General features: G+C 33.2%; 1 protein-coding gene across 5 annotated transcripts; it reads right to left on the reverse strand.

Annotated features, from left to right (window-relative positions):
- Positions 1-900: 900 nt before the first annotated feature.
- LOC132295474 (cell division control protein 2 homolog 1-like) lies at positions 901-12,531 on the reverse strand. 5 transcript variants are annotated; one of them, XM_059793755.1, is made up of 10 exons: positions 12,178-12,531; positions 9,722-9,766; positions 8,657-8,717; positions 8,393-8,577; positions 4,388-4,508; positions 3,059-3,232; positions 1,955-2,115; positions 1,784-1,859; positions 1,604-1,678; positions 901-1,397 (listed from the first exon to the last, which is right to left on the reverse strand). In XM_059793755.1, the coding sequence occupies exons 3-10, from the start codon at positions 8,666-8,668 to the stop codon at positions 1,323-1,325; spliced, it is 879 nt and encodes a 292-aa protein (XP_059649738.1). In that variant the 5' UTR covers positions 8,669-8,717; positions 9,722-9,766; positions 12,178-12,531; the 3' UTR covers positions 901-1,322. The 5 variants fall into 5 exon arrangements, with proteins under 5 accessions (XP_059649738.1, XP_059649735.1, XP_059649737.1 ...); XM_059793752.1 differs by having other exon boundaries at positions 9,722-9,832; XM_059793754.1 differs by lacking the exon at positions 9,722-9,766 and adding an exon at positions 11,932-12,011.
- Positions 12,532-14,264: the final 1,733 nt, after the last annotated feature.

Below are 14,264 nucleotides of genomic sequence, written 5' to 3' on the forward strand. Positions count from 1 at the left end.
AAAATGAACATAAATAATGAACGTTCGGTAAGATTTGTTACATTTTGCATAAATACATACTATATGATTCATTTTTTTTTTAAAAAAAAATCCAATACCCAAAGTGATAAAAAGCCCTTTATTTGTTTTTTGTTACCATAACTGAATAACTGTAGCAATTTTTTTTTTCTAAAATCAATATAATATATAACTTTTTTCGTTTTTACAGTCTCTAAACATTACTTTTTCTTTTAAAAAATTGAATAAATTTAGTTTACCAAACGTTATAAAAAAATAATAATAATAAATCGACTTTTTTTTTTCAGTAAAAATTGTAACCTTTGATAAACACCGGTGTGGTGTCCGCCAAAAAACTCTCCGTGATCGGAATTCTAAAATTAAGCGAAAGCTTTTGCCAATAAGTGATAGTTATGAAAGGAGAACAAAACTAAGGTTGGAAGCTGTCCCCTACAGTTAATTCAAAAGTAGGGAATTTGAGGTTGATTTGGTGCTTGGCTTTTGCTTCAGTAAATCAGCCTTTGTAATCACGGTTCTGATCAATTGCGAGCAAACCCAATTGGTTTAGAGGAACAAGCATTCGATTTTAGAAGATAAATGTAAGCCAATTTCTCACAACACATTTATGTAGTTAAATGTGCACAAGTTGAATTCTCATTGACATGAAATTTTCGTGCAATTCATTCATAATCAATCTGCATTCTCAGGACCTGTTTGGTTTTTAAACGGATAAATGGACAAATTCTCATATATCATGTTTGGCGGCACCGAATTCCCGCCTTGATTTGGAGCATCCAAACATAACAATCCTGACCGCTCCAATTAGCCTCATTAAGCTGCTTATAAGATTCTCAAACTCTGATGAACATCATTGGTAAAGGAAAAAGATAAAAGCAAGACAAGTAGATGAAGGCACAAAGTAGTAGTCTCTCATTCATGTCCATTTACCTGGGAATAATAACGAACAGATCCACAGAGGCAAATATCAGGGAGAGACTGGCTTTGCACTACAAAGCACATTGAAGATGACTATGGCTCGGTAAATTTGCGGCAAAAAAAAAAAGATCTAAAGGCCGAATCCAAGAATTAGAAGCAATACCCTCCACCTCTGGTTTCATAATATTTCCACACAACCAAACAAGAGAAATCATATTTCACCTAATTTTTGGTGAGATTCAAGACCTTGTTATCGTAATAGTTTCAGTAGAACAGTAGTAACGAGTGCAAGTTATGTACACAGTTTTGTTAGTGAAGCGGAAAAGAAGAATTGAGTTCGATAGATGCAGAGAGTACATGGATGAACGAACTATCCAACCATTCGGAGCTCAATTACGGAAGTATGCATGCTGGAGTGCATCAGAAGCAGTAATCCTTCTACTTGGATCCAAGATCAGCATTTTCTGCATAAAAACAACAGATAAAATTTATATGTTATATATATTCACTCGCTTTCAAAATGCAGTGACATTTTAAAACTAGATAGCTAAATTTAATGTGAGTGGTGGTGATCCTCAAATCCTTTATAATGATTAGAACCAGAAACTCCTTGTGATGTATCAGAAACAGACTAAGGTATACATATATATATAGCAAAATCACAACTTACAGAAAGAAGATCCAATCCAACAGCTCCAACTCCAGCGGCCTCGGTTGCAAGGTTTCGTGTGACAATAGTGGGGAACTGTCGGCAGTAAGAGAAACAATTGGTGAGGACAGTGCCGTTTTTAAGATATATTCTGTGACAAGAACATCAAAGAGACAAAGCAAGCTCAAAATCCTCTATTACCGCAATCATTTTAGTAATGTAGACATATAATGAAGTCACTCCAGGCCAGGTTGCTTCAGTTGGCACACCAAACATTCTTCATACAGGAATGCAAAAGTCAATATGACTGAATGAACTTGACATGGAAATTGAATATGCACATAAAATCGGTTTGTATGAGCTATATAGCACCTGAATATTTCCATCAATACATTAAATTCAGATTGTGCTTGGAACAGAGGCTGACCAGTCACCATCTCAGCAAATATACACCCCACAGACCACATATCAACCGGAGTGGAGTAATTGGCACCAAGCAGGAGTTCGGGTGCCTTGTATGCTAAAGTTGCAACCTGGAGTGCACTTCAAAAGTATGAAAATCATAGACAATGTGATAACCAAGTTGACTCATGCTTGAATAGTTTCCTTGTAAAAGAATATAGTGTTTCTCAAGAAGTGATCAAAACATACAACTTAATTGCTCAACATTACATTTGCAAGGGACTTCCTTTCCTAGTAAGGCCCGAATCACAACCTCTAGAGTGTACGCAGTCCACCACCCAATAGCATGTTGACCCCAGAAGCAGAAACCCATATTTCTTCTAGAGAATCTCCTAATTGTTCCAGAGCAACTAGAAAGAAGCTGCTGGAAATAAGAGAAGAGAAAGAAACGAAAGCAGGCAAGAAATCCTACGATCATTTTTCTCTTTTCATCCAAACAACATTGAGAAAGAATGATACCAGTTATACGAAATTAATATTCGAATGTCACTTTTCCGACTACTGTGGGTTTACAAAAGACACCTAAAGGAGAACTTCCCAAATTTCTCTCGCTTGCTACGCCCACAGTCAGGACTCAGGAGAATAATCATTTTTTATTCAACTAGTTATACAATAATAGAGCATCAATGCTTCAAAAAGACAATAAACATATTTGTTTTCTAAGTGGAAGAACAAATTACGCCACTCAGCCAACCCCATTCAGCTTGATCTCAACTTCCAGAGCAACATTCAGGAAGAATAACAATTTTACACAATCTAGAAATTGCTCAGTGTTCCCCATCCCACACTAAAGATACTTTTCTTTTTTTGGGGAACAATTATTTCTTTATTTTTATACATAAAAAAAAAAAAAAAAAAAAAAAAGCATATCTAAATGTCTCCTAAGTTGCGGTATTCAAATTGCGCAATTTCCAAGCCTACATATCCCCCGTGGCAAGTGAAAAATTGTTACCAAAGCAATCAGGTATACAAAAAGGACAAATACAAGGATAATGGTAATGAGCAGTGACATACCTTGCCGGTGTAGTTCCTAAGAGGAACACCAAATGCCCTGGCCAATCCAAAGTCAGCAATCTTCACTGCGCTGTTGTTGCCATCAATCAGCAAATTCTCAGGTTTCAAATCCCGATGGAGTATTTTATGAGAATGACAATAAGCAACACCACAGAGAATCTGAGAGAGAAAACCCTGCAGAGAGATCATGTTCGAAGCTAATCGTCATTGTCATCTCAACTAACTATCCAAAGTAACTGCAGACAAACAAAATATATAACTCTATATATATAATAATAATAAATAAATGATAAAAAATAAGAAAGATAAACAGGAGTATTTCGAAAACTGTATGGAGTTTCCGTCAGTGTCCTTCATTCTACTTTGCTTTTTTTTCCTGGGTAAATAAGGAATTTCTTTTATAGATATAACAAAAAGAGTACAATCATCAACAAGGGCATACCCTTGGCCAACAAGCTATAACCACAGCAAACATACTTGCAAAATAATTTAGGACTATAAGTTAATCATGCAAAGAGTAGGATCCGAGTTCCCCTAACTCCATGTCTGAGAGTAGCAGAACCTCTCCACAGATAGCTTGAGCAATGTGTACAGCAGTTCTTTGTTGCTCCTGGTGTAGTCTCTTGTTCCGCTCATCCCATAAATACCATATAGTTGTAGCACAAATACATTTTCGAGCCTTGTGTTTAATCCTATGTTGCACAAACCAGGCAATGAGCTGGTCTAATTGAGGCATGTTCCATCCAAGCAGGGTAGACAACCAATGCCAAACAGCCTCTGCTAGAGTACATGTGATAAACAGGTGGTCTAAATCATCCTCAGCATGCTTACAGTTATGGCATATGGCCACCATCTGCATTCCCCTTTTTTTAAAATTCACATAAGACAACAACTTATTTTAGACTGCAAGACAACAAACCAGTGATGCTCTAGGTCTGCATCCATTCCAACACACTGCGTACCAGCCCACTTCAGGTTGTTGAATCCTCCTCCATCTATCCCACACAGTTTTAAAGAAAAAACCTTCATTCTACTTTATTCATCATATTACCACTCAATTTTATCAGACAATACAAAATTGAAAATATCGTTGACGTGAAATTTATAAGTAAACCACCTCAAGCGTTTTCATGTCACAACAATAGAAAAGTGCTAGTGTCAAATAAAAAATATTTATACAATAAAGAAAAGTTTATCAATCTGTAAAAGTGAAAAGAGAAGGCCGTAAACATCTATACCATTTCATCAATGCACCAGTTTAGCTTTATTTTTAAGCTACAGACATAAGTAACCAATTTATGTAAATACATCCAAAAGGCTCTCACCCACCTTTATTTTTTGTCGATCCTTTACAACCTCAGGATAAGATGCAATGAACTTTGATAGATCAAGGTCCAGATACTCAAAAATGAGATCCACGCCAGCCCAATTGTTTATTACCTCAAGTAACCTGTTTCCAAAGTTCCACACACATTATTATATATATATAGAAATTCACAAAATTAGGACGCTTTACATGTTGTCAGAAGTTCAAGAAATTAAGAAAGTTAATAGAAAGATATATAGCAGATAAATCAAACATAAGAGATTTACTAGTATTTGCAACCAATAAATTTTTAATGTATATTAAATAGATAAGGGCCTTTTTGAACTAAGGATGCACTATACTCATGAGACAATCAAGTTCTACATACATCCATCAACCAAAACAACAATTAAAAGAGAATGGAAAGTTAGCCCTCCTTAATATATTCATTTTGGTACAAGTATTTTTAGAAGTGTGATATAGCATAAAATGCCAAAAAACAAATCCAGCAATGTCTGCCTCAGTGGAAGTAGGCATCTGATGTCTCATCTTCATTCTGCTATTACAAATAATAGAAATACAAGTGATATGTTGTACTGTATGATACACAAGCTATCAAGAATAATATATCACAAGTAATACCCAGGAAAAATATAAATCATTGTATAAACACCATTTCACAGATGATTATTATTATTTTTCTGATAAGCCATAAAAGTCCCACATGAACTAAATGGCCCCATTGAGTTCTAGATAGTAGATAGCATTCCTAGGAATACATCCATCACCTCAGATAGAGCCATTACAAGGAGGGGAAAAAAGAGAGGAGTTATCTCATAAATAATGACATAAGATTTAATTTACTTTAACGACGGGTTTGTAATGATTATTACAGAAAATGATGAAGCCTTTTATTTTCTAGATTTATAATCTTTCATTTTTAGTTCAATAAAGACACAATGGGATCATATGCCCCTTGTGAGTCATAATTTTGCCTTTGAGAATTGTGATTAATTCACCAAGCATGGGGCTCATAACAACAACACAAGCATACACATTCGAAGTGCCCCAAGAGAAGAAAAGAGAAATAAAGCAAAAACTAAAATAAATTATCCAAGGACTAAAAACTTGCAACATTTATTGCCATCACTCACTATGCTGAAAGGAAAACAAGAATAGTTCTGGAGTTAACTTTTTCTCAAGGGTTAAAATTTATGAGACTAGCTGCAAGCTTCAATGGGTAATTGAGGAAACATGAACAAAAAGAAGGAAAATGATAAAGACAACGCTTGTGATTTATATGATGAATTACGTGGCTATTCCACGTTGATAATTTAGGATAAATTTGTTTATTCATTTATTATATATATAAAAATTAAAAAATTAAAAAAAAAAATGAAAAAAAAAAAAAATCATCCTATAAAATAGAGAACAATGGTGAGGTTTAGATGAATTTGTCCAACAACAGTTGGATTCGGGTCTCCACTGAAAAAGGAAAACCCTAATCATCGTCATCCTTGCCTTATTCCCATATGAATACATGGATTCTCTTTCTCCATTCTTTTCTAGTACAAGACATCTCTCCTCTAATATTTAACTTTTTAAAGTCATTTCTTATGATTTCATCTCATGTTAATTTCGGGTACCCTCTTTGCCTCTTACCCTTTGTGAAAATTATCCTTCCTCTCCTCACCGGTGCATATGTAGATCTTTTGTGTATATGTCCATACCACCTAAGTATACTCTTTTTAATCTTGTCACTAGCGGTGCCACTCCTAATTTCTCCCTCACATTTTTGAAAACCTAATCTTGCTACGTTTTTATCTTTGCACCATTACAAAATGAAAGTATATGTCTTAGGGATATTGTACCTCCACGAGTTTCAACATCTATGTCCAATATTATAATAATCATTTTCTGAAATGTAATACGCAAAGAATCAAGAAGATTTGAAAGGAAAAAAAAAAAAACATAGATCTTCATAGAAGGAGTCCATGTTTTGCCCTTCCATAAAATCGACAATTGTCAAGACAACTACAAGCAATTCTTGTACTGGTTTGATGTTCTTGATCGAGTCCATAACTGCATGGATATTAGTGGATGAACCATTGAGGCGGGATAGATTGGCTGGATCAGGTGAAGGAGTCAGGCAAGATGCTGTTGAAGTAGCAATGTTTGAGGTTCGGGATGAAGTGTTGTGATGACAGAATAAATGTTGTAGCCAGAGTCAAAAGAAAGTAGTCTCGAGAAAAAGATAAGCCAAACGACATTTTCTTACTTCGTATTTGATACGTGTATCACTTCTCTAAAAAAGAATAAAGGATCAGGAAATTTTCTTTTTATAATTATTGATGTCATTTCAAATTTAATTGTCAATAACAAGATGTTCAACCATGTAAAGAAAGGTTGATGTTGCAACTAAAATAATTTTTTTTAAAACCAAAAAGAAAGTACTCCCTAGATTAGAAATATTATTCATAACTAAATCAAAATCTTGCATTATATGCATATGCAATGCAAGATTTTGATTTAGTTATGAATAATTTCAGTCCTAGCTTTTCAGGACAAGCATGGAACCAAACCTTTCACTCTGGAAATGGCACAAATGCCTAGTCCCACAAATGTAGTGTTGCAATAAATGATATATTAGCATGAGATAACTAGTCTGGCAATTTAAATGTAAGCTATTAAGTTATGTGATTAGTCTCTCAATTAAAGTAATACTTCACTGTTGGCAAAAAATTTAACTTGGTTTAATAATATTTGATTTTGCCACTTCATACATGCTCAATCAAAATAATTTCAATCTGAAGGATACAGAAAATAGATGGCCAAAAATCATTTTATAATCTGAGGTTTTTACACTTCATAGACTCAATAATATTCATAACCAAAAGAAAAAATGGCATACTCAAGAAGTTAGAGGAGGTAACCATCAAACAGAAGACAAGAAAAGTCATCTAAGATGGAGGTGCAACATGTAACAAACAGTAACAGAATGCACAAATATGTGAGACTGATTTTATTCAAGTACACGACAACCAAAAGAACAACACAAGGGGCAAAAAACTTGGATTGAGGAGGTGAGAGAAGATATGAATGCCTATGATTCTATGAATGATCTGCCATCAGATAGACCTGAGCACCTGACAAATATATATATATATATAAATAATCTAAAGACATGTTGAAATTAAATTTATGTTAAGTTGAATTAAGTTCAAAACCATTTATACATAATCTAATATTTATTGGCTACAAATCTCTGCTTATAGGACCCACAAACATCGTTAAAGGTAACCCCAAGGGAGTGGAGTTGTTGACCAAAAACACGACTCACGGGGCGGAGGTTCTGGGTTCGACGCCTCACACTACTACTCATTGGGGCCTGCGACGTGTCGGAAGGAGAATGATCCAACCCAAAGGGTGAGGACTCCCCTCTAAGTCAACAAAAAGAAAAAAGAACCATTAAAGGTACTTAGGTACTTTGCATTTTGAGTACTAATCATGTTAAGATGATAAATGAAAGACATAATTAATTTTTCATACAATATTGCTGTTGCATGGCAGGTGGCATACAATGGAGCAACCATCAACACAAACCAAGTGTATCCTAAGAATCCATAAGCAAGAAATATTATGGCATCAATAATACCTCTAACTTATTCCTTAGCATGGGGCTCTACTAAGTTTTGCATTTCATGATAAATTGTGTCATTAGGAAAGAAAACGTAATTATATTAGTAAAACGACATTATACAAGACAAATTCATTCTCTGCGTTAGGTGGACGCTTCAGAACTTCCAAAAGAAATCAACAATTAATTCACCAATTCTTAATATAGAAAAGGAGAAGGTAGTTTCCAAGCGATAGTGTAGCGAATCCATCTCCTGTAACTTGCACTAAGATTCCATAACTTTCTGGACCAAATATCAATGGAAAAAAGAGAAAAAGATGTGGCAAGAAGAGGAAAAACTATCAAACTTTTAAACATTACTCTTTCATCTCATACAGTAAACTAGCATTACCTGATTATATTGCCATGATTCAGTTCCTGCAAAAGTGAGATTTCTCTTATTACTGAACTGGGGACACCTTCATCTTGATCTATAAAGATAATCCTCTTCATAGCTACAGTTTTATTGGTCGCGTGTTCACGGCACTTGTAAACCACACCAAATCCGCCTTCTCCAATCTTCTCAATCAGCTGATACTGCAAATCCAACAGCATGAACAACCATTCAAGGAAACTTGGAGTAGCATCAAAATAAATCAGAAGTAAGGAACCTTACCTTAGAGTCCATTTATCAGGTCAAGCAGGACCAACACCAAAGGAAATCTGAAGTTTTTGAGCTGTAAAAATGGAAAATGGAGTTCTAATAAACGATCAATTAACATGGGAAAATAATAGATGTGTTAACAAATAATCAAGCTAACCCTCAAAATAGGACAGTTGATAGTCATGAAATACAAATAAACTCAAGAACTTGCAAACCAGAAATCTGCATTGGGAAGAAAGAAAATAACTAATGATAAAACAAATCAACACAGAAGCTTCCAAAATTTTAACCATTACAAGTACAAAAAGAACTGAAACCAGACGTGCCAAATGGAGAAAATTCGGAGGGACATTTGACCAGAACTTAAAAGCCATAAATGCAATGAGTGGTCATCCATAAACAAATGTACCGAAACTCTCAGTCCTGAACAAAGTTTTCAGTGCTAGACATGCCAAAGGTAGTCATGGATGGACTAAATTGAAAAGGAAAAATAAAAAATAAGAAATTTCTAAAAATTAGTTTTTGGAATTTCTTGGATCCAATTGGGAATAAATTTTCTTTTTCCCTTTTCATTTCTAACATACACAGCTTAAAAAACGGTAAACCCAAAAATCTCATTTTATTCCTTCTGCAGCAAAATATTTTACATTTTCTTTAGCCAATCACTATAGAAATCAAAACTCCAAACGTTGCATGGTTATTAATAACTTCAATATTGTATTATACATACCAGTTTTCCTATTTCATCCTTCTTTATTTATCATTGCCCACATAGCCTCCAAAATATCTTACAAGTCTTACTAAGCAAGATGCTAAGCACCAAAAGAAACTCGTTATTGAGTCAATACACTGTTTCTTTTCTTGGTGCACCCTCAGTTTATCCTTCACCTTTCTTTTCTATTTAGAAGAAACATTATTTCTTTGTGCATCCACAGTTTTTCCTTCACTTTTTTTTTTTCCTTCTATTTTATTCCATGCCAATGGAATGCATCTTTAAGTAAACACAACTAACAAATAATTCAATTAACTTTATAAAATAATTCACCTGATTTATCATAAGAAATAACAACAATTCACCTGACTCGAATGTAGCCTTTTTCAGCCATTTTCTGACTAGTTTGCCTGTGGAAGAACCTCAAAACTTAAATTCATCGTGTAGCAATGGGAAAACAGATCCTTCTTTGTACACTGTATGAGTTTAACAGAGCTTCTAACGTCGAAAGTCATGTGTAACTTGAATAATAGAAATAAATTATAAACAATAAAGATTAATGGTTGGAGATATAAAAACACCAAAATGGGAATAGGAAGAGAAAATTAACAATAAAGTACCACAGTTCAGTCTGATGGTTGTTGAAATCTAATCAATTATCGTCGAATGCACTTACTTCAAGTTTTAGAACTTTCTCTTCCTTTTTCTTTTTTCTAAATGTTCTTTTTCTTTTGGTAGGTAACGACAATGAAGAAAATAAACATAAAATATATATAAGTATAAAGCAGAAGAGAGCACATCCTATAGAAAAAACAAATAGCACATCTGGACAATAAAAGACAAACATCGATATACATATCTCCAATAAAGCTACATTGGCAACCAACAATGAACTGAAGAAACGATGACAACTATCTCCAAAGTCAACATAAACTACATTCTAAACCAAGTCATAAGTAGTTTCTAACTAAAACCTATTTCCTACTTTTGATCATGATGACCATCTAGTTCGGACTTCCTCCTTAATCCTGTAAAGCACCCTGGAGCTTTTATTTATTTATTTATTTTTATTTTTTATTTTTTATTTTTTTATTAAGTAAGCACCCTGGAGCTTTTATTACTACTATTATTCATAACTTTGCAATTTATTTGTTCCAAAGATGGCAGAAGCTGTCATAGCCAATATCACTTGAACAACATTTTTTCATTACTAGTACTATTCGTAGCTCTGTGATTTATTTGTTCCAAATATGGCATACACTAACTGTGAAATCCAGAATCAGTTAAACAACAATAGTGTTATCCTTATATTTCCTGTGAACCCAACCTACTTCAGAGCCACTTCACACAAGCTTATAAATATAACAAGTTGCATAATATGGTTTCCAACAGAAGCATCTGAAAATATTATGGTTAATAGTTTCTGTAGCACCTGAATATAGTAAAAAACTAAAACTATTAATAGTTTCTGTTTCCCATACAGTCATTTTACCCCCTAGTTGGTAGTCTTCCTCAAGGGTTGACCAAAGAATGAATACATGCACAAAAATATCTAATTTCTACTGTCAATTCAATACCAAAAAGAATAACTCGCACTTGATTATTAAGTCCACAAAGTAGTCATGCTCAACAAAGTCCCCAAAGATGAGTTAAGGGGGTACTCCTATTGTGAATCAGAAAAATTCTAGCAAATGTTCATCACAATTAACACCATCTCTCAAGATATGAGCTACTATTGCAGAGAAGGGATGGCTACTTTATACATAATTACAAACATCTCTATAAAAGTTGGACCAATTTGTTGCCACTTATCTGTCTGTGCCGGCAGAACAACATAGTCCATAAAACTATCATAGAATTCCATAAGACTAGACAATAGAATACCACTCTACTCTTGGATAACTATTCATAACACATTCACATCAAAACTCCCAAATGCAAACAGGGTCAATAAAATACAGTCTTCCTCACCAATTCCACACAAATAAAGGATGCTCAAGAACGCAAAACATATTAACTGTTTGATCATTTAAGATCAACTACTAAATTCTTCAATTATGTAGATGATAATTTCATCTCTAAAGTTGTGAATTCTATCTTCAAATGCTTTAGTTGTTTACACAAGTGTATAATATTCGATCTATGCAACCTATGAAATTGTAATTTGTACGGTTAATGAACAGATATCTTGCACATTCAAAACAATCTTTATATACTATTAAGCCACAAGTTCTGAATATATCTTCAAATGCTTCAATTGTTTACACAAGTGTATAATATTCCATCTATTCAACCTAAGAAATTGTAACCATCTTTATATACTATTAAGCCACAAGTTCTTCAGCAACTTGTACAATCAGAATATCAGACCAACGATTCAATGAAGCACAAAACAACTAGAAAGTTTCTACAGAAAATCATCCTAAATATATAGAAGATTTCATACAGATCTATGCATATAGAATATATATATATATATGTACAGTCGCTAGGGCTTACATAGCTTAATACAGATCTATGCATATAGAAGTGTCATATATATATATATGTATGCTTAATACAGATATATGCTTACATAGCTTATGTATCTGTGCACGTACAAGCTTCGGACATACATAGCAATCAAGAGATCGTAGGGATCTGACAAAGCTCAAGCTAAACAAAAATTAAAACTAAGATACTATAATTGAAATTGAAATTGAAGATTTAATAGAAATTGAAGATATAATTGAAATTGAAGATGATTCGTGTGTGTTAAAGTGTCCGTAGAAGTGTGTGTTTAGAGAGAGAGGAGAGAGGAGAGAGGAGAGAGAGAGTTTACTTGAAGAACTGGTGACGATCACCGGTTTTGCCCTAATTTCCCGATTGTTTCTGAAATCGAACTAGAGTTGCAGACAGAGTTTCAAAGTGAAAATTTGGTGAAATGAGGAGAGAGAATCTTGTTTATACACACAAATACAGAGGCGTAACTGCATTTCCCTCCAAAATCTATAAGAGGAGATACTGGGTGTGGCACTTGTACAGTGCTCTCCATCATCCAACCTCCCAGCACCGTTTGATGTAACATCCGTACAGTCCCTCTCCATCATCCAACCTGTTATCACCTTTGAATGTAGCACTTCTATGGTGCTTCTGGACGTCTGTTGAATGCATTGAAGGCAAGTTTGGGTAAGTTTCTTTTTTCTTACATAGTTTGGGTAAGTCTAGTTTATTAATTCTTAAAATTCCGTCTTTTCTAAAATGCAATTTCTATTATTCGTTTTTCGTGGACCTATTAAGAAGTACATTCATCAATGTGCAATTTATCTTATATCTATATTTATTAATATTAAAAGTACAGAAATATTGAAACTATAAATATTTTCGGTAAGATTTGAGACATTTTGCATAATTACACATCAGTATTAAGAACTTATATGAGCCTGCACAAAATATATGTTCCTAATCCTATATAAGCATATGTTTGTGAATATGCTGATAAGTATAAGCAAATCTTTACGAAGATATAGGAGACTACACGAGCTCATATTTATGAGCCTCGGCAAGTTAACATTAATAATGTTGAGAATTAACTCGTTTATCAAATCTTAAAAATTGACCTCTAACTTGGCCTATTTGTATAATAAACAAGTAGCCTTAGTCGAACTAGAAATAACTTGGTTTATTTGCAGCACTAATTCAACATGTTTCAATCTTGGTTATGGGAGATTTTGGTATTAATACAAGAAAAATGTTATAATACTTTGGCCTCGTCTATATTACTACACTTGTTTTACATCAACACCAAAAAATAAATAGATGAATAATTGCATGAGAATACGATAGTCCACGTTTATAACTGAACTTATAAACCGTATAATTTAAATAATGATTAAAATATTCATTCTCTAGTCCATCAAACAAAATAAATTTTCATATTTATTGTCCTTGAATATCACAAGTCACCTCATTTTTAATAAAATTGACCTTGTTCATTGTGTTAATAAACAAACAAGTTAATTAACTAATAAAGTGTGTGTATTGTACTCCAAAATCTAATAAAATAGAGAGTTTTTATCAACTATTACGAGGTATTCATCAAACACACATGAAACAAGGATGGAGATCACCTCATATGGAGCGTGATCTCCCCTCTACCCTTACCCTCTCTCATGCACAATGCTCTATTGAAAAAGATTTGAGATTTTTTTTTTTTCTTGAAATTTTTTTAATCTTGAAGTTGATACTTACTTTACAAATAAAGAGATAAATAGAAAGTGCAGGGTTTATAAGATTCTTTTGATTTTTAATAAGATTCATCGTCAGTAGTATATTAAAAAGAATAGACACAAATACAGAATACAAACTCAATACCACATTACAGATAAAGAGATAGATAGAAAGTGCTATTATAGATATAATAGATATGCAAAGAGAAAGCAATATAGAGAAAATTTCATTTTTGGGCCATCATTACAAGTACAACTTGTATTGCAAATTGCATATCAATTTGCAATGGGATTTGATGTTGTGTGGACCTCACATGATGATGATACAGAATAAGTGCAGGTTTTTTTAAGATTCTTTTGGATTTTAATAAGATTCATCATCAATAAATTAAGAAGTATAGACATAAATATAAAATACAGACCCAATATCACATGGATACAACATGTCGAGTTCTAAAAAAGTAGGACAACGTGAACACGACTAATATAAATATAATTTTTTTATTTATATATCTATTAATTAAGATAATTATAGAATTTTAATTAATTTATAATTTTTATACTAAACTTATTACATTTTAAGATATTATATATATATATATATATATAGAAGAGAAAGCTACAACTTATCACATTTAAATAAAATAATAGAAACTTGGTTTAACAGATATTAAAATACAACTTATCCCTTTTTCTAAAA

Source organism: Cornus florida, unplaced genomic scaffold (assembly GCF_030987335.1).
Source record: "Cornus florida cultivar Cherokee Brave unplaced genomic scaffold, ASM3098733v1 CherokeeBrave_3.0.0_Hap2_Chr02, whole genome shotgun sequence".
In the NCBI taxonomy this organism is placed as follows: Eukaryota; Viridiplantae; Streptophyta; class Magnoliopsida; order Cornales; family Cornaceae; genus Cornus; species Cornus florida.